Genomic DNA, 22,613 nt, shown 5'->3' on the forward strand with positions numbered 1-22,613 from the left:
GTTTGTATAGAGAAAAATATTTTCTTTATTCTTAGAACATTAATACATGGTCGACGTTTCGGCCCTCAGTTGGGCCTTCATCAGGACAGGTATTATCTGAAAGACAAACATATAAACATATACTAGAAACATAGAATGATAGAAACAATATGCAACAAGACACAAACTACCTATATCACCATCACCAATAAAATAAAAAAACAGACTGTTTTGGCTATGTTCTGCCGTTAAGTGTTCACACACACCATTTTTACATTTCTATTAAGCTCTATGCCATGCCATTATCTGTTTTATGTGTTTTGCTAATCACACTGCAGGTGTTCGACGCGTTGGCCATTGTTTTTGTTTCTGCATCTCTATTTTCTTTGTCCTGATGAAGGCCCAACTGAGGGCCGAAACGTCGACCATGTATTAATGTTCTAAGAATAAAGAAAATATTTTTCTCTATACAAACCCTGAGAGTGCCCTTCTTCCACACTGTTCTCTAACTATCTCTCATAAGGATTGCACCCAGGTTGTGGCTGCCCCACCTGGTTGGAGTGCTGGGCTATATGCTATTTGGACTTTTGAGATATATATATATATATATATATAGATCGATCAATAGATAATCAGAAGAAATATAGATAGATGATAGATAGAATAAAGATAGACAGATAGATAGACAGATAGATAGAATATGGATAGATAGATGATAGATATATAGAATATAGATAGATGATAGATGATAAAGTTAATCAGTGGAGTACCCTAGGGATCAGTGCTGGGCCCTATTCTTTTTAATATTTTTATAAATGACTTGGATCTAGGATTAAATAGCGACACCTCTATTTTTGCAGATGATACTAAGTTAAGTAAGGTCATTAGGTCAGAGCAGGATGAACGTTCGTTATAAAGGGACCTGCAAAAATTAGAAGTATGGGCAGGTAAATGGAAAATGAGATTTAATACGGGAAAATGCAAGGTTCTACATTTTGGATGTAAAAATAAGCAGGCAACATATTATTTAAATGGGACAAGACTTAGCCAAACACAGGAGGAAAGGGATTTGGGGGTAGTAATAGATAACAAGCTAAAGATGGGTGCACAATGCAGGGCAGCAGCTTCAAAGGCTAATAAGATACTAGCATGAATTAAAAGAGGCATTGACTCAAGGGAGGAAAGCATAATTCTGTCACTATATAAAGCCCTGGTAAAACCTCACCTTGAGTATGGAGTGCAGTTCTGGGGACCGATCGCAAAAAAAGATATTGCAGAACTAGAAAAAGTTCAGAGAAGGGCCACAAAGCTAATAAGGGGATTGGAGAATTTAACCTATGAGGAGAGGCTAGCCAAACTGGGTTTGTTTTCTTTAGAAAAAAAGGCGCTTAAGAGGTGACATGATTACTTTATATAAATATATTCAAGGCCCATATACAGAGATGGCAGAAGCGCTGTTTATTCCAAGAAAATTGTTTTCTGACCAGAGGTCACAATTTAAGGTTGGAGGAAAGGAGATTTAATCTCCTGCAACGGAAACGTTTTTTCACTGTAAGAGCAATAAAATTTTGGAACTCATTACCAAAGGAGGTAGTTAATGCCAATACCCTAGATACATTTAAAAAATATTTGGATACATTTCTGTCTATAAACAAAATTCATGGATATGATTGCTAGTATTAAATGGGTCACCATTTAGTGGGATTATTTAAGCATAACTGGAGCTTTTTGCAAGTATTTTAGATTTGTATAGGTTGAACTCGATGGACTTAGGTCTTTTTTCAACCTCATCTACTATGTTACTGTATAGATAGATAGATAGATAGATAGATAGATAGATAGATAGATAATTAGAATATAGATAGATCATAAATAGATAGATAGAATATAGACAGAATAAGAATATAGACATAATATAGATAGATAGATAGATAGAAGATAGATATAATATAGATAAATAGATAGATAATTAGAATATAGATATATGATAAATATATAGGTAGATAGAATATAGATATAATACAAATATAGATAGAATATAGATAGATAGAATGAAGATAGATAGAATATAGATAAATAGATAGATACATATATACATAATACAGAATAAAAAACAGTACATTCAGAAGAATAGACATTGACTCCTTTAATTAATAATGTTTACAAAGTAAGAATGCTCCTTACCATAGGTTTTAATAATGGGCTCTAAAGATTTAGCTATATCTCCTAAGGAATTTGCTACCATGCATCCATAAAACAGTATAACAGATGATTTTATTGAAACAGATTTCCACTCGTTCTCTCTGTCATCCATAAAATACACAACTCTGCCACTGCTGCATGATTTCATGATGTTATCTGTGATCATCCGCTCAATAAGAAACACAATGTCGATGTTAGCAGCCTCGCAGAAAATTGTCAGTCTCTTTCCTGTGTGCGGGATTGTTTTCCTGGAACAAAACAAAACAGTTAAACTAGAGAAGGATAGAACACACCTTACACAGGATAAGTACATGACAGGATGGCACAGACAGCAAGTGTAGGTCAGAGAAATAAATATATAGGGTTAGCGGTAATGCGTAACAGCAATATGGAGACCGTGCTTACGCTCATATTTCTAGTTGAAAGTAAATGCAATCGCTCAAACGCAATAGCATTTTACGCTCAAACTTTTATGTAACTTCAAAGCTTGCGTTAAAGGTTTGGACTTAAAAAAATAATTGCACTAAACACAACCCCTCCATGAAAATCAAGTATTCCAACCTACACTATTAAACCCCAACACTATTTAACCCCTAAACTATCACAACCCCCATTGGAAAAACTTCTGCTACACTACTTAAACCCTAAAACATTACAGAAAAATAAAAAGCCCTACACTAGAACTAAAGTACCCTAAAAAATAAAAAGCCCACCTAAAAACCCTATCCTAAAACTAAATTATCCCCTCCCCCCAAAAAAAAACTTTTCCTAAAAAAAATCATATCTAAAAAAATAACTATACTGAAAATAACCTTCCGCCATAAAAAGGCTAGAACCCCAAGTTTTAACTCACCATCTTAAATCTGGCTCCTTAGAGGGGCAGAAGCAGGTCCACAGTGTCGGGGATCCAAGGCGGTGGTAGTTCTCTTCATCCATGCCGATGACAGTGGTTCTCTTCTTCCATGGCGGTCCTCTGGGAAGTTCCATGCCAACGGTCCTCCTCTTTTCTTCCATCCAATCCGTCTTCATACTGGCCCGGTAACAGACTGAAGAATGAATGTAGGTTCCCCTTTTATAGGGTTGTCCTTGCATTTCTATTAGTTGATTTTTCAATTCAAATTCAATAGAATTTTAATAGAATGAAAGCTTTTTCTGTTGGCTGATTTGAATTTGATTTGAAAAATCAGCTAATAGAAATGCAAGGGCACCCCTATAAAAGGGGAAACCTGCATACAAACTTCAGTGTGCTATGGGGACAGCATGAAGATGGATCGGATAAAAGAAAAGAAGAGGACCACTGGAGAGGACCTCCCCCGAGTACCTCTATTAAAGAAGAGATCCACCAACCACCAGCATGGATGAAGAGGACCTCCTCTGCTACCAACATGTAAGAAGAGGACCTCCGCTGCCATGGATGAAGAGGACATCCTCTGCTACCAACATGTAAGAAGAGGACCACTGCTGCCATGGATGAAGAGGATGCTTCTGAGCTCACCTAGTGTTACTCTTTAACAAAGGATACCTAGAGAACTAAGCATAATTGATAATAGAAGTCAAATAGGACGTTTTTTAAAATCTCATGTTCTATCCAATTAATGTAAGTTTAATTTTTTACTTTACTGTCCCATAAAATTAGTAATTCATTCAGATAGTTCTCACAAATTTGCATTTCTGCATTTAAATGACAGAGACATTTTTATTCTGCATTGGTTTCACCTAATTATCAGCTGTCTTGTTAAGTGCACGTATAGGTATTATATGTCACTTTTTAACAGATAAACATGTAAAAATATTTCCTTGTCATTGGTTTATGTTATCACTCAGGAAAGCAGGAAGCAAAAAAAAAAATTAAGGTAACAGATTGAGAGCATATAACCTTGTACTTTGTCATTTATGACACTTATAAAAATAAAAATAAAACCACTATTTGGTTAATCATACAGAAAGATAATGAGACAATACAGCACACATAAAAATTCCAGCACTCGCTCACAAGCTCTCAGCTAAGATTAAGAGCAAAACTGGATGAGTTAGTTACCGCATTTGGCCAAATGGGACAAGCCCAGGTACCACGTCAAGGTCTCTTCCAAAAGCCTGGGTCCCTAATACAGCCACACAAATGCAGAGAGTGCTGTCCCCTTTTCCTTGTTTTGCATATGCCCAAGGTGATTACATAAGTCTGTGAACCCTGACTTGTTCCCAGTTTTTTTAATTAAGAGCATGCATTTGTGTGCGTGACTGCATTTGTGTGGCTCCATTAGGGACCCATGTTTTTGGAAGGGACCTTGACGTGGTACAGGGCCGGTGCTAGGATTTTTGGCCACACAGACGAGGATACATTTTGCCGCCCCCCCCCCCCCAATTACACACTGCTGGAGGCCTGCGGCTGCGTGCGTGGTTGCAATGGGGTGGGTGGGTGTGCCAGAGGGGGCAGTGTTGGTTGGTTGGAATGGGACCATGGGGGGGGGTGCCATGCTCTATGCTGCGTCTGCGTGCATGGCTGAGCCAAAAAAGATAATGAACAGGTCTCAGGAACATAAAGTTAAAAAAAATGAGGCTGCTCTAAAATGTGCCCCCCTGCTGGGGCGAAATAAGGTGGTTGCCTAGATCGCCTTATACAATCCACTGGCCCTGCGTGGTACCTGGGCTTGTCCCATTTGGTCAAATGCAGTAACTGACTCTTCCAGTTTTGTTTTTAATCTTAGCTGAGAGCTTGTGAGCGAGTGCTAGAATTTTTCTGTGTGCTGTATTGTCTGTTTTGTAATTTTCCCTATGACCTGCACCCAGGCAGGCCCGTTGTTAACTGCCTGTGACTCTGGAAATAGTGTAGCTTTAAGAGTGTGCTATAGCACCAAAAGCTGAGCCTATTTAGGGGTCATGGGATGTGTACCCGGTCCGGTCTGAGAGTGCTGTCCCCTTTTCCTTGTTTTGAGAAAGAAAATGAAGGGTAACCATATGACCCCATGTTATAGCTTATAAAATAATGACTAATGTATGATCTGCAAACAATTAATGCTCATTGATTCCGGAAAGTCCTAGGTGCACAAAAGATTTTTCTTGTGAGCTGAACCCAGTTACCCAGAAATATCACCCCCCCCCCCTTGTCATATCTGTATATCGGAAGCAGCCAGAGGCACAACGCCTCCAGGACATGTTTTTAACTAATTGGTAATCACTTCATCTGTTTTTTACAGCCAATGGACATTAGTCAGAGTGTTTTTCAAGTAATCACAATGCAAAATGGATCCATGTGTTGCAGCCACAAACGTGATTTCAACAGAGAAGTTCTAAAAATGTATTTTCATGTGTTAAGTACTTGCTACCCGGGAGTCACTCAAAAATGACAAATACAATAACCATTTCAGCCCTTAAGGTTATAGGAAAGTTATTTTCAATTAACCCCTCTGTTTAGTGTCTAAGAGAAATGTCAATATATAAGATTTACCTATTGCAGTGCATTTCCATTCATACCACTGCTGAACCATCTGAACACCATTTGTATGAAGACATAATGGGCATACTGGCTGTGCTTGCTCAATGGCTATATTTGCATTTCTAGTAATTAAAGGGACACTGAACCCAAATGTTTCCTTCAGGATTCAGATAAAGCTCTTGGTATCTTTATTTGAAAAAGCAGGAATCATGTTTGTTTCAGCACCTGGGTAGCAAAATGCAGCCATCCATCAGCAAGCACTAGCCAGGGTTCTGAGACAAAAATGGGCAGGCTTGTAAGCTTACATTCCTGTCTTTTCAAATAAAGATACCAAGAAAAGGAAGACAAATTGATAATAGGAGTAAGTTAGAAAGTCGCTTAAAATTGCTGCTTTAGCTGAACCATAAAAGAAAATATTTGGGTTCAGTGTCCCTTTAAGTATTGTTTGTTTGTTTTACAATATTTATTGATTGTATTTTACAGTGCTTGTCACTACATTTATAATCTTCTGAACAGCACCTTCATGAATGTGAGTCCCATAACGTAGGCTCAAGCGCTGTATAACGCACTGCTGTGATTGTCTTTGGACTCTGCCCGTTCCCTATGACAACAAGTTCATGAAAGTGCAATGTTTTTATCTATCTGAATGATAAAAAAGATAAAAATGTAGAATAAATTAAGGAAGTTCTGACACTTAGGGGCATATTTATCAAGATCCGTACGGAGCTTGATGCCCTGTGTTTCTGGCGAGACTTCAGGCTCGCCGGAAACGCAAGTTATGAAGCAGCGATCTAAAGACTGCTGTTCCATAACCTGTCCGCCTGCTCTCAGGCTGCGGACAGACATCGCCAGAAATCAACCCGAACTAATACGATCGGGTTGATTGACCCCCCTGCTAGCGGCTGATTGGCCCGCAAATCAGCAGGGGGCGTGGTTGCACCAGTAGCTCACAAGAACGGCTAGTGCAATGATAAATGCTGAGAGCGTATGCTGTGGGCATTTACCAATGTTCAGTGGACATGATACACAATATCGGATCATGTCTGATCGCACAATGGTAATTCGGACCCTTAAACTTTTTTCCTTCATGTACTTTGATCGCATGTATATTTATTTCTAACTATAAAATCAAATGTGCAAAGAGATAAAGTTATAACGTAACTGCGATTGTATAAATATAATGATACAGTACTGTACAAAGGGGAAAAAACAGAGGAGGATAACAATGAAAACTATAAAAATATATAGATGAAAGGCAGGTAAAGAGAGGGCAGAGACTGTGCTACTACAATTATTTCCTGATTGCCAACTGCACTCACTATTTGCTGTATCTGGAGGAGACAATCTGGGCTTTAGTTTACAGAGCGACAAGGCTAGTCACTGTCATAAAGTTAGTATAAAGTACATTGTTTTGCAGATGCTACCTGATAAAGAAACTTAGGGATGCATATGTAGCAGGGCTAGCCTTGAGAAGAAAGCAGGTGGATTTCATATTCTGAAAATTAGAAAATTTTCCAGGCTAAATTATATAAAAAGGGGGCAGAATCAATAATGACATTATATTGCAAAGTTGTTTCATTCAATTAATATATACTGTACATCTCAAGGTGTAGATGTGAAGAGATATTACAGTCATTTTAATACTATTCCTGCACTACTGTGTGTTTAACCCCCCAAAAAATGTTTCTTTCATGAGTCAGATAGAAAATGCAATTTTAAACAACTTTTTAATTTAGTTCTATTATCAATTTTTCTTCATTCTCTTGTTATTATATGTTGTAAAGCAGGGATGTAAGCTTAGGAGCTGACCCATCTCTGGAGCACTAAATGGCAGCAGTTTTGCAAGAATGTTATCCATTAGCAAGAGCACTAGAGGGCAGCACTATTTCCTGCTATGTAGTGCTACAGATGCCTACCTAGGTATCTCTTCAGCACAGAATATCAGGGGAATGAAGCACAATAGAAGTAAATTAGAAACGGTTTAAAAACGGTTTGCTCTGTCTAAATCACAAAAGACATTTCCTATCCATTAAAAGTGCTAAACACATAGTAGAAATTCCCCTTGTGACCCGCAGAGCCCTGCTGGTCCTGAGCAGAAACCACTGCTAATCCAATCAGCAGCATTAGATCTACATCTGAGTCATGCGACTAATGCTGCTGATTGGATCAGTGGGTTCCACTATGGACCAGCAGTGCTCTGTGGATCCCAATAGGCACTTCTACTATGTTTTTAATTTATTTCCATGGGTTAAACACATAGTAGGGTAGGGTTGAATAAGAGCACGTCATTTTTTCAACTATTATGGCTCTTTAAATATGGTAAAATGTTCCTGACTGTGCAACATGCTACACAGTAATTGATTAGTTTAGAGTACAAGCTCTTTTACATCTGAACAAACTGACTGCAGCAAAGACCAGGAACATGAATTTACACCAGGCTATTCCAGGGGTGTATCTGTGAGCTGCTCTTGATTTGCAATACCTTGTAAATTATATTTAAAAAAAGTATTTAATTATGTTAAAACATTTCTTTTGCAGACAGCTCATTGCAGGGAAGCAACTAAGTGCTGTTCTCAAGGATGGACTGATCAGCCGGGCAAATAGGACCTGGACTGAGAGCCCAGTATGTAGGAGGGGCCACAAATGGCATCTCTATGCCTCCTACTGTGATGCTTAAGATGAGGTTGACAGCATCCCTATCAGTAACTATGCATTTAACTGTGGGTTTAGTGGGGGCCATGGTGCCTGAATATGGGGTCTGTCGCTTTGAGGGTCATGGAGTGTGAGGTCTGGCTCTGGAGGTTGGGGGCTCTTTCTCTGGCCCTTGACATTGTTGGTCCTGGCCCTGGAGGTTGGGGGGCCTGGCTGGGAAAGGGCAGGGAGGCTACCATGTTTATTTGCATTCATTTGAATACATTTGGGTCAGTATGAGACAGTGGGGGCCTTCCCTAATTTTTGCCCAGCTGGACCTGATTGGTCTCAGTCCGCTCCTGAAAATAATTGACTTTAATATAAATATAAGCAGAGAGAGCCCTGCATTTAGCACAAGCAGTTGACATAAATTACATAACTAACATGTATTTCTTATTTTACTCAGACCCTGAGTTACCATGGATGGATTGACCTATCAGGATACCAGGAGATTTCCCGGTGGGCTGTAGCAGCTGGGACTGGTCTGCTACAATTGAAGGGGGTGAGGTCATTATGCTGTATCACCTCTTGTTTTCTCCTCTGGGCTAACTGTATAAACGTAACAGCATTTCCTTGTAAGGTTTATTTCTAGACCAGGTCCTATTTAGTAGCTTCCTTTGTACAGTTTCTAGTGTCTAGTCAAGTCTCACTGTGAGACAAAGTGACAAACTGTTAAGTGTCTTCTCCAGATCACACTATGGATAATCATTTTCACGCTATGAAAGCGAATCATGGATGATATTAGGTTGGAGGTGGCTATATAGCAACAATCTGACATTTTTTATTATAAACTAAAATAATGTCATTCTGAATATAATATTGAGGGAAGACGTATGCCAGTAATCCACTTTAGAGAAATAGGGCGTGTGCATTCTATAGCCTTAACCGAAAATACTGTAGGTCTGGTCTTTAAATTTCCCAGGGCTGCTTTTTATTTCCAGTCTGGCCGTTGTTACCATGTTAATTAACCTCTTGATCCAAAAATACGAATATATACATCATGTGGTACTTTTGCATCATATCACTTAACATGTGTATATATATATATGTGGTACTTTTGCATCATTTCACTTAACACGTGTATATATATATATGTGGTACTTTTGCATCATATCACTTAACATGTGTATATATATATATATGTGGTACTTTTGCATCATATCACTTAACACGTGTATATATATATATATGTCCTAGCTACAGGAAGTTACAGCAGCCTCGGCTATAAAGTTACAGCTGAGAGCAGCTATTCCTATGCGGCAAGCATCTGTCTCCATATGGAACTGGGGCTGTCTCTATATGGAACCGGAGCACGATCAGTAAAGGATGATCAGTACAGCATGATCGGAGCTCTGGTTCCATATGAAGGCAGATGCCTGATCCTTACAGACTGTGACGGTCTGTGTCACTGTCTGTAAAGAACATTCATTCATGCCGGTAGAATGGAGGGAGACGGATGGGCGGAACAGCAGTGGAGGGAGAAGGGAGTACACTGCAGAAAACCCTACACTGCAGAAAGATAATTGTGGATGGGAGAGGGAGGGAGGGGAAGGAACCCTACACTACAGAAAAAATGATGAATTAAGGTGGGGAGACCATACAGAAACATATAAAATAATTAATAAATCTATAAAAATAATCAACCTAAATCTATAAACTTGGTACTGGCAGATAGCTACCGAGGTACCTAAGATGGCGGACACCATTGGGCAGGAGAGTGGCAGGGTTAGAGAGCTGTTTGGGAGTGATCAGGGAGGTGGGAGGGTATGGGGGATCCTACATTGCATAAAAATAATTAAAATTAATATTTGAAAAAAACAAGCCCAAAAGATTCATACTGGCAGTAGGGATGGGTGAATGTTTTGCAGCATTCGAAAAATGAAATTAATTTTAACTCATTTTGTTTGTTTCTTTTTGAATGTTTGCACAACATTCTAACATTCGTTTAGTGTAATAGTATTTCTAATGCGCTCTGTAAATGTAATATTCAAATTATGCAATATTCAAAATAGAAACAATTGATATTTTTGTATCTATTATGTATCAATTTACTAAATTCCCTACCACATGAACTTCTGGATAGTTTTTATTAAATCAAGTGTTACATTTGAAATTTGAATGTGGATATTCGATTTAATTATGAACATTCGAAAACTAAAGTAACATTCGATTAGCGAATTAAGAATGAAAATTCTTAATTTCAAAAACGAATTTCCATACATTCTAACACAACTAATTACACTTTCAGCACACTTGCCCATCCCTAACTGGCAGACTTTCTGCCGGTACTTAAGATGGTGGTCAGAAATGTGGTTGTGGGTGGGGAGAGAGCTGTTGGGGGGGGGGGGGGAGTGTCAGGTGGGAGGGTAATCCCTACATTACAATGCTATTACCCTTACCAGCTAATTAACCCTTCACTGCCTGGAATTTCAGAAGTGTGGTGCACAGCAGCAGTTAGCAGATTTATATTTGCTAAAAACTAATTGCAAAGCCATGTCTGCTATTTCTGGACAAAAGGGGACCCCAGAGAACCTTTTACAAACATTTGTCGTATGTCTGCAGTAGTTGTGTATAAATAATTTCAGTGAGAAAACCAAAGTTCGTGAAAAAGTTAACAATTTTTTTAATATGATCGCATTTGGCAGTGAAACAGTGGCTTGAAATAAACCAAAATGGCCCTAGATCATCACTTTGGGATGTCTACTAAAAAAATATATAGCTTTGTTAACTAATAAGTTTAAATGCAGTGATGGCAAAAATGCTAAAACATCTCAATCTCTCTCTCTCTCTCTCTCTGACACCTCACTGACGAGGCCCACAAAAGGCCGAAACGATCGTCTGGGGTTGTTGTTTTCTCTTGTTCAGAGAAGAATTGCCTGGTATTTCGGCGCTGGACTGTCATTGGGCAGGGTCAGACTGATATGCTACAGGATATTTTTTCTCTGTGAAGGGGCATAGTGTGCTAAAAGAGTATGCACCCTGAGTGACACACTATAATAAAATGAACAGGCACGGAAGTTTTTCCAGCTTTTGTTCTGTCTCAGCTGAGTACATCTCTCTCTCTCTTTTTACTCTCTCTCTCTCTGACATAAACATGCTCTCTCTCTCTCTTACATAAACATGCTCTCTCTCTCTCTCTCTCTCTCTGACATAAACATGCTCTCTCTCTCTGACATAAACATGCTCTCTCTCTCTCTCTGACATAAACATGCTCTCTCTCTCTCTCTCTGACATAAACATGCTCTCTCTCTCTCTCTGACATAAACATGCTCTCTCTCTCTCTCTGACATAAACATGCTCTCTCTCTCCCTCTCTCTGACATAAACATGCTCTCTCTCTCTCTCTCTGACATAAACATGCTCTCTCTCTCTCTGACATAAACATGCTCTCTCTCTCCCTCTCTCTGACATAAACATGCTCTCTCTCCCTCTCTCTGACATAAACATGCTCTCTCTCTCTCTGACATAAACATGGTCTCTCTCTCCCTCTCTCTGACATAAACATGCTCTCTCTCTCTCTCTGACATAAACATGCTCTCTCTCTCCCTCTCTCTGACATAAACATGCTCTCTTTCTCTCTCTGACATAAACATGCTCTCTCTCTCTCTCTCCCTCTCTCTGACATAAACATGCTCTCTCTCTGACATAAACATGCTCTCTCTCTCCCTCTCTCTGACATAAACATACTCTCTCTCTCTCTGACATAAAAATGCTCTCTCTCTCTCCCTCTCTCTGACATAAACATGCTCTCTTTCTCTCTCTGACATAAACATGCTCTCTTTCTCTCTCTCTGACATAAACATGCTCTCTCTCTCTCTCTCTGACATAAACATGCTCTCTCTCTCTCTCTGACATAAACATGCTCTCTCTCTCTGACATAAACATGCTCTCTTTCTCTCTCTGACATAAACATGCTCTCTTTCTCTCTCTGACATAAACATGCTCTCTCTCTCTGACATAAACATGCTCTCTTTCTCTCTCTGACATAAACATGCTCTCTCTCTGACATAAACATGCTCTCTCTCTCTGACATAAACATGCTCTCTTTCTCTCTCTGACATAAACATGCTCTCTCTCTCTGACATAAACATGCTCTCTCTCTCTGACATAAACATGCTCTCTTTCTCTCTCTGACATAAACATGCTCTCTCTCTCTGACATAAGCATGCTCTCTCTCTCTGACATAAATATGCTCTCTCTCTCTCTGACATAAACATGCTCTCTCTCTGACATAAACATGCTCTCTCTCTCTGACATAAACATGCTCTCTTTCTCTCTCTGACATAAACATGCTCTCTCTCTCTGACATAAACATGCTCTCTTTCTCTCTCTGACATAAACATGCTCTCTCTCTCTGACATAAACATGCTCTCTCTCTCTGACATAAACATGCTCTCTCTCTCTGACATAAACATGCTCTCTCCCTCTCTCTCTCTCTGACATAAACATGCTCTCTCCCTCTCTCTGACATAAACATGCTCTCTCCCTCTCTCTGACATAAACATGATCTCTCTCTGACATAAACATGCTCTCTCTCTCTCTCTCTCTGACATAAACATGCTCTCTCTCTCTGACATAAACATGCTCTCTCTCTCTCTCTCTCTCTCTGACATAAACATGCTCTCTCTCTCTCTCTCTGACATAAACATGCTTTCTCTCTCTCTCTCTCTCTCTCTGACATAAACATGCTCTCTCTCTCTCTCTCTGACATAAACATGCTCTCTCTCTCTCAGACATAAACATGCTCTCTCTCTCTCTCTGACATAAACATGCTCTCTCTCCCTCTCTCTGACATAAACATGCTCTCTCTCTCTGACATAAACATGCTCTCTCTCTCTCTCTCTCTGACATAAACATGCTCTCTCTCTCTCTCTGACATGAACATGCTCTCTCTCTCTCTGACATAAACATGCTCTCTCTCTCTCTCTCTCTGACATAAACATGCTCTCTCTCTCTCTCTCTGACATAAACATGCTCTCTCTCTCTCTGACATAAACATGCTCTCTCTCTCTCTGACATAAACATGCTCTCTCTCTCTCTCTGACATAAACATGCTCTCTCTCTCTCAGACATAAACATGCTCTCTCTCTCTCTCTCTCTGACATAAACATGCTCTCTCCCTCTCTCTGACATAAACATGCTCTCTCTCTCTCTCTCTCTGACATAAACATGCTCTCTCTCTCTCTCTCTGACATAAACATGCTCTCTCTCTCTCCCTGACATAAACATGCTCTCTCTCTCTCTGACATAAACATGCTCTCTCTCTCTCTGACATAAACATGCTCTCTCTCTCTCTCAGACATAAACATGCTCTCTCTCTCTCTGACATAAACATGCTCTCTCTCTCTCTCTCTCTGACATAAACATGCTCTCTCTCTCTCTGACATAAACATGCTCTCTTTCTCTCTCTGACATAAACATGCTCTCTCTCTCTCTGACATAAACATGCTCTCTCTCTCTCTCTCTCTGACATAAACATGCTCTCTTTCTCTCTGACATAAACATGCTCTCTCTCTCTCTGACATAAACATGCTCTCTCTCTCTCTCTCTCTCTGACATAAACATGCTCTCTCTCTCTGACATAAACATGCTCTCTCTCTCTGACATAAACATGCTCTCTCTCTCTCTCTCTGACATAAACATGCTCTCTCTCTCTCTCTGACATAAACATGCTCTCTCTCTCTCTCTCTGACATAAACATGCTCTCTTTCTCTCTCTCTCTGACATAAACATGCTCTCTCTCTCTCTCTCTCTGACATAAACATGATCTCTCTCTCTCTGACATAAACATGCTCTCTCTCTCTCTCTCTGACATAAACATGCTCTCTCTCTCTCTGACATAAACATGCTCTCTCTCTCTCTCTCTCTCTCTCTCTCTCTGACATAAACATGCTCTCTCTCTCTCTCTCTGACATAAACATGCTCTCTCTCTCTCAGACATAAACATGCTCTCTCTCTCTCAGACATAAACATGCTCTCTCTCTCTCTCTCTCTCTGACATAAACATGCTCTCTCTCTCTCTGACATAAACATGCTCTCTCTCTCTCAGACATAAACATGCTCTCTCTCTCTCTCTCTGACATAAACATGCTCTCTCTCCCTCTCTCTGACATAAACATGCTCTCTCTCTCTGACATAAACATGCTCTCTCTCTCTCTGACATAAACATGCTCTCTCTCTCTCTGACATAAACATGCTCTCTCTCTCTCTGACATAAACATGCTCTCTCTCTCTCTCCTGACATAAACATGCTCTCTCTTCTCTCTCTGACATAAACATGCTCTCTCTCTCACTCTCTCTGACATAAACATGCTCTCTCTCTCTCTCTGACATAAACATGCTCTCTCTCTCTCTCTCTCTCTCTCTCTGACATAAACATGCTCTCTCTCTCTCTCTCTCTGACATAAACATGCTCTCTCTCTCTCTCTGACATAAACATGCTCTCTCTCTCTCTGACATAAACATGCTCTCTCTCTCTCTGACATAAACATGCTCTCTCTCTCTCTGACATAAACATGCTCTCTCTCTCCCTGACATAAACATGCTCTCTCTCTCTCTGACATAAACATGCTCTCTCTTCTCTGACATAAACACTGCTCTCTCCTCCTCTCTCCTCCTCTGACATAAACATGCTCTTCTCTCTGACATAAACATGCTCTCTCTCTCTCTCTCTCTGACATAAACATGCTCTCTTCTCTCTCTGACATAAACATGCTCTCTCTCTCTCTGACATAAACATGCTCTCTCTCTCTCTCTCTCTCTCTGACATAAACATGCTCTCTCTCTCTCTCTGACATAAACATGCTCTCTCTCTCTCAGACATAAACATGCTCTCTCTCTCTCTGACATAAACATGCTCTCTCTCTCTCTGACATAAACATGCTCTCTCTCTCTCTGACATAAACATGCTCTCTTTCTCTCTCTGACATAAACATGCTCTCTCTCTCTCTGACATAAACATGATCTCTCTCTCTCTCTCTGACATAAACATGCTCTCTCTCTCTCTCTGACATAAACATGCTCTCTCTCTCTCTCTCTGACATAATTATGCTCTCTTTCTCTCTCTCTCTGACATAAACATGCTCTCTCTCTCTCTCTCTCTCTCTGACATAAACATGCTCTCTCTCTCTCTCTCTCTGACATAAACATGCTCTCTTTCTCTCTCTGACATAAACATGCTCTCTCTCTCTCTGACATAAACATGCTCTCTCTCTCTCTGACATAAACATGCTCTCTCTCTCTCTGACATAAACATGTTCTCTCTCTCTCTCTCTCTGACATAAACATGCTCTCTTTCTCTCTCTGACATAAACATGCTCTCTCTCTCTCTCTGACATAAACATGCTCTCTCTCTGACATAAACATGCTCTCTCTCTCTGACATAAACATGCTCTCTCTCTCTCTCTCTCTGACATAAACATGCTCTCTTTCTCTCTCTGACATAAACATGCTCTCTCTCTCTCTGACATAAACATGCTCTCTCTCTCTCTGACATAAACATGCTCTCTCTCTCTCTGACATAAACATGTTCTCTCTCTCTCTCTCTGACATAAACATGCTCTCTTTCTCTCTCTGACATAAACATGCTCTCTCTCTCTGACATAAACATGCTCGCTCTCTCTCTCTCTGACATAAACATGCTCTCTCTCTCTCTCTGACATAAACATGCTCTCTCTCTCTCTCTGACATAAACATGCTCTCTCTCTCTCTCTGACATAAACATGCTCTCTCTCTCTCTGACATAAACATGCTCTCTCTCTCTCTCTCTGACATAAACATGCTCTCTCTCTCTCTCTCTCTGACATAAACATGCTCTCTCTCTCTCTCTATGACATAAACATGCTCTCTCTCTCTGACATAAACATGCTCTGTCTCTCTCTCTCTGACATAAACATGCTCTCTCTCTCTCTGACATAAACATGCTCTCTCTCTCTCTGACATAAACATGCTCTCTCTCTCTCTGACATAAACATGCTCTCTCTATCTCTGACATAAACATGCTCTCTCTCTCTCAGACATAAACATGCTCTCTCTCTCTCTGACATAAACATTCTCTCTCTCTGACATAAACATGCTCTCTCTCTCTCTCTCTCTGACATAAACATGCTCTCTTTCTCTCTCTGACATAAACATGCTCTCTCTCTCTGACATAAACATGCTCTCTCTCTTTCTCTCTGACATAAACATGCTCTCTCTCTCTCTCTGACATAAACATGCTCTCTCTCTCTCTGACATAAACGTGCTCTCTCTCTCTCTGACATAAACATGCTCTCTCTCTCTCTGACATAAACATGCTCTCTCTCTCTGACATAAACATGCTCTCTCTCTCTCTCTCTGACATAAACATGCTCTCTCTCTCTCTCTGACATAAACATGCTCTCTCTCTCTCTGACATAAACATGCTCTCTCTCTCTGACATAAACATGCTCTCTCTCTCTCTCTCTCTCTGACATAAACATGCTCTCTCTCTCTCTCTGACATAAACATGCTCTCTCTCTCTCTGACATAAACATGCTCTCTCTCTCTCTCTCTCTCACATAAACATGCTCTCTCTCTCTCTCTGACATAAACATGCTCTCTTTCTCTCTCTGACATAAACATGCTCTCTCTCTCTCTGACATAAACATGCTCTCTCTCTCTCTGACATAAACATGCTCTCTCACTCTCTGACATAAACATGTTCTCTCTCTCTCTCTCTCTGACATAAACATGCTCTCTTTCTCTCTCTGACATAAACATGCTCTCTCTCTATCTCTGACATAAACATGCTCTCTCTCTCTGACATAAACATGCTCTCTCTCTCTCTCTCTCTCTCTCTCTCTGACATAAACATGCTCTCTCTCTCTCTCTCTGACATAAACATGCTCTCTCTCTCTCTGACATAAACATGCTCTCTCTCTCTCTCTGACATAAACATGCTCTCTCTCTCTGACATGAACATGCTCTCTCTCTCTCTGACATAAACATGCTCTCTCTCTCTCTCTGACATAAACATGCTCTCTCTCTGACATAAACATGCTCTCTCTCTCTGACATAAACATGCTCTCTCTCTCTCTCTCTCTGACATAAACATGCTCTCTCTCTGACATAAACATGCTCTCTCTCTCTCTCTGACATAAACATGCTCTCTCTCTCTCTGACATAAACATGCTCTCTCTCTCTCTCTGACATATACATGCTCTCTCTCTCTCTCTCTCTCTCTCTCTCTGACATAAACATGCTCTCTCTCTCTCTCTGACATAAACATGCTCTCTCTCTGACATACACGTGCTCTCTCTCTCTGTGACATAAACATGCTCTCTCTATCTCTCTCTGACATAAACATGCTCTCTCTCTCTCTGACATAAACATGCTCTCTCTCTCTCTGACATAAACATGCTCTCTCTTTCTGACATAAACATGCTCTCTCTCTCTCTGACATAAACATGCTCTCTCTCTCTCTGACATAAACATGCTCTCTCTCTCTCTCTCTCTCTGACATAAACATGCTCTCTCCCTCTCTCTGACATAAACATGCTCTCTCTCTCTCTCTCTGACATAAACATGCTCTCTCTCTCTCTCTCTCTCTGACATAAACATGCGCTCTCTCTCTCTGACATAAACATGCTCTCTCTATCTCTCTCTCTCTGACATAAACATGCTCTCTCTCTCTCACATAAACATGCTCTCTCTCTCTCTCTCTCTCTGACATAAACATGCTCTCTCTCTCTCTCTCTCTCTCACATAAACATGCTCTCTCTCTCTCTCTCTGACATAAACATGCTCTCTCTCTCTCTCTCTCTCTCTGACATAAACATGCTCTCTCTCTCTCTGACATAAACATGCTCTCTCTCTCTCTGACATAAACATGCTCTCTCTCTCTCTCTCTCTCTCACACACATAATCATACTCTCTCTCTCTCTCTCTCTCTCTCTCTCTCTCTCACATAAACATGCTCTCTCTCTCTCTGACATAAACATGCTCTCTCTCTCTCTCTCACATAAACATGCTCTCTCTCTCTCTCTGACATAAACATGCTCTCTCTCTCACATAAACATGCTCTCTATCTCTCTGACATAAACATACTCTTTCTCTCTCTCTCTGACATAAACATGCTCTCTCTCTCTCTCTGACATAAACATGCTCTCTCTCTCTCTGACATAAACATGCTCTCTCTCTATGACATAAACATGCTCTCTCTCTCTCTCTCTCACATAAACATGCTCTCTCTCGCTCTGACATAAACATGCTCTCTCTCTCTCTGACATAAACATGCTCTCTCTCTCTCTGACATAAACATGCTCTCTCTCTCTCTCTCTCTGACATAAACATGCTCTCTCTCTCTCTGACATAAACATGCTCTCTCTCTCTCTCTCTGACATAAACATGCTCTCTCTCTCTCTCTGACATAAACATGCTCTCTTTCTCTCTCTGACATAAACATGCTCTCTTTCTCTCTCTGACATAAACATGCTCTCTCTCTCTGACATAAACATGTTCTCTCTCTCTCTCTCTGACATAAACATGCTCTCTCTCTCTCTGACATAAACATGCTCTCTCTCTCTCTCTCTGACATAAACATGCTCTCTCTCTCTCTCTCTCTCTCACATAAACATGCTCTCTCTCTCTCTCTCTCTCTCTGACATAAACATGCTCTCTCTCTCTCTGACATAAACATGCTCTCTCTCTCTCTCTCTCTCTCACATAAACATGCTCTCTCTCTCTCTCTCTCTCTCACATAAACATGCTCTCTCTCTCTCTGACATAAACATGCTCTCTCTCTCTCTCTCTCTCTCTCTCTGACATAAACATGCTCTCTCTCTCTCTCTGACATAAACATGCTCTCTCTCTCTCTCTCTCACATAAACATGCTCTCTCTCTCACATAAACATGCTCTCTATCTCTCTGACATAAACATACTCTCTTTCTCTCTCTCTCTGACATAAACATGCTCTCTCTCTCTCTGACATAAACATGCTCTCTCTCTCTCTCTGACATAAACATGCTCTCTCTCTCTCTCTCTCTCTCTCTCTCTCTCACATAAACATGCTCTCTCTCTCTCTGACATAAACATGCTCTCTCTCTCTCTGACATAAACATGCTCTCTTTCTCTCTCTGACATAAACATGCTCTCTTTCTCTCTCTCTCTGACATAAACATGCTCTCTCTCTCTCTGACATAAACATGCTCTCTCTCTCTCTCTGACATAAACATGCTCTCTCTCTCTCTCTTTCTCACATAAACATGCTCTCTCTCTCTCTGACATAAACATGCTCTCTCTCTCTCTCTCTGACATAAACATGCTCTCTCTCTCTCTCTGACATAAACATGCTCTCTCTCTCTCTGACATAAACATGCTCTCTCTCTCTCTCTCTGACATAAACATGCTCTCTCTCTCTCTCTGACATAAACATGCTCTCTCTCTCTCTCTGACATAAACATGCTCTCTCTCTCTCTCACATAAACATGCTCTCTCTCTCTCTGACATAAACATGCTCTCTCTCTCTCTCTCTGACATAAACATGCTCTCTCTCTCTCTCTCTCTGACATAAACATGCTCTCTTTATCTCTCTGACATAAACATGCTCTCTCTCTCTGACATAAACATGTTCTCTCTCTCTCTCTCTGACATAAACATGCTCTCTCTCTCTCTCTGACATAAACATGCTCTCTCTCTCTCTCTGACATAAACATGCTCTCTCTCTCTCTCTCTGACATAAACATGCTCTCTCTCTCTCTCTGACATAAACATGCTCTCTCTCTCTCTGACATAAACATGTTCTCTCTCTCTCTCTCTGACATAAACATGCTCTCTTTCTCACTCTCTGACATAAACATGCTCTCTTTCTCACTCTCTGACATAAACATGCTCTCTCCCTCTCTCTCTCTGACATAAACATGCTCTCTCTCTCTCTCTGACATAAACATGCTCTCTCTCTCTCTGACATAAACATGTGCTCTCTCTCTCTCTCTGACATAAACATGCTCTCTCTCTCTGACATAAACATGCTCTCTCTCTCTCTGACATAAACATGCTCTCTCTCTCTCTCTGACATAAACATGCTCTCTCTCTCTCTCTGACATAAACATGCTCTCTCTCTCTCTCTCTGACATAAACATGCTCTCTCTCTCTCTCTGACATAAACATGCTCTCTCTCTCTCTCTCTCTCTCTCTCTCTCACATAAACATGCTCTCTCTCTCTCTGACATAAACATGCTCTCTCTCTCTCTCTGACATAAACATGCTCTCTCTCTCTCTCTGACATAAACATGCTCTCTCTCTCTCTCTCTGACATAAACATGCTCTCTCTCTGACATAAACATGCTCTCTCTCTCTCTCTCTGACATAAACATGCTCTCTCTCCCTCTCTCTGAAATAAACATGCTCTCTCTCTCTCTCTGACATAAACATGCTCTCTTTCTCTCTCTGACATAAACATGCTCTCTTTATCTCTCTGACATAAACATGCTCTCTCTCTCTGACATAAACATGTTCTCTCTCTCTGACATAAACATGTTCTCTCTCTCTCTCTCTGACATAAACATGCTCTCTCTCTCTCTCTCTGACATAAACATGCTCTCTCTCTCTCTCTGACATAAACATGCTCTCTCTCTCTCTCACATAAACATGCTCTCTCTCTCTCTCTCTCTGACATAAACATGTTCTCTCTCTCTCTCTGACATAAACATGCTCTCTCTCTCTCTCTGACATAAACATGCTCTCTCTCTCTCTCTGACATAAACATGCTCTCTCTCTCTCAGACATAAACATGCTCTCTCTCTCTCTCTCTCTCTCTCTCTGACATAAACATGCTCTCTCTCTCTCTGACATAAACATGCTCTCTCTCTCTCTCTCTCTGACATAAACATGCTCTCTTTCTCTCTCTCTGACATAAACATGCTCTCTCTCTCTCTCTCTCTCTAACATAAACATGCTCTCTCTCTCTCTGACATAAACATGCTCTCTCTCTCTCTCTGACATAAACATGTGCTCTCTCTCTCTCTCTGACATAAACATGCTCTCTCTCTCTGACATAAACATGCTCTCTCTCTCTCTGACATAAACATGCTCTCTCTCTCTCTCTGACATAAACATGCTCTCTCTCTCTCTCTGACATAAACATGCTCTCTCTCTCTCTCTGACATAAACATGCTCTCTCTCTCTCTCTCTGACATAAACATGCTCTCTCTCTCTCTCTCTCTCTCTCTGACATAAACATGCTCTCTCTCTCTCTCTGACATAAACATGCTCTCTCTCTCTCTGACATAAACATGCTCTCTCTCTCTCTGACATAAACATGCTCTTTCTCTCTCTCTCTCTCTGACATAAACATGCTCTCTCTCTCTCTCTGACATAAACATGCTCTCTTTCTCTCTCTGACATAAACATGCTCTCTCTCTCTCTGACATAAACATGCTCTCTCTCTCTCTCTGTCTCTGACATACACATGCTCTCTCTCTCTCTGACATAAACATGCTCTCTCTCTCTCTCTCTGACATAAACATGCTCTCTCTCTCTCTGACATAAACATGCTCTCTCTCTCTCTCTGACATAAACATGCTCTCTCTCTCTCTCTCTCTCTGACATAAACATGCTCTCTCTCTCTCTGACATAAACATGCTCTCTCTCTCTCTGACATAAACATGCTCTCTCTCTCACTGACATAAACATGCGCTCTCTCTCTGACATAAACATGCTCTCTCTCTCTCTGACATAAACATGCTCTCTTTCTCTCTCTGACATAAACATGCTCTCTCTCTCTCTGACATAAACATGCTCTCTCTCTCTCTCTCTCTGACATAAACATGCTCTTTCTCTCTCTGACATAAACATGCTCTCTCTCTCTCTCTCTCTCTGACATAAACATGCTCTCTCTCTCTCTCTCTGACATAAACATGCTCTCTTTCTCTCTCTGACATAAACATGCTCTCTTTCTCTCTCTGACATAAACATGCTCTCTCTCTCTGACATAAACATGCTCTCTCTCTCTCTCTCTTAGACATAAACATGCTCTCTCTCTCTCTCTCTCTCTCTGACATAAACATGCTCTCTCTCTCTCTGACATAAACATGCTCTCTCTCTCTCTCTCTGACATAAACATGCTCTCTTTCTCTTTCTCTCTGACATAAACATGCTCTCTTTCTCTCTCTGACATAAACATGCTCTCTCTCTCTCTCTTACATAAACATGCTCTCTCTCTCTCTCTCTCTTACATAAACATGCTCTCTCTCTCTCTCTCTCTGACATAAACATGCTCTCTCTCTCTCTCTGACATAAACATGCTCTCTCTCTCTCTCTGACATAAACATGCTCTCTCTCTCTCTCTCAG

General features: G+C 40.6%; 1 protein-coding gene across 1 annotated transcript in view; it reads right to left on the minus strand.

Moving 5' to 3' along the window:
- LOC128641868 (uncharacterized) overlaps nucleotides 1-22,613 on the minus strand; it is a 74,347-nt gene that overhangs the window by 41,630 nt on the left and 10,104 nt on the right. Inside the window, exon 2 of the mRNA XM_053694432.1 lies at nucleotides 2,164-2,429. Coding sequence (XP_053550407.1) covers nucleotides 2,164-2,429 — 266 coding nt within the window. The remainder of the gene's footprint in view (nucleotides 1-2,163; nucleotides 2,430-22,613) is intronic.

This window comes from Bombina bombina, chromosome 11, assembly GCF_027579735.1.
Source record: "Bombina bombina isolate aBomBom1 chromosome 11, aBomBom1.pri, whole genome shotgun sequence".
Taxonomy (NCBI): Eukaryota; Metazoa; Chordata; class Amphibia; order Anura; family Bombinatoridae; genus Bombina; species Bombina bombina.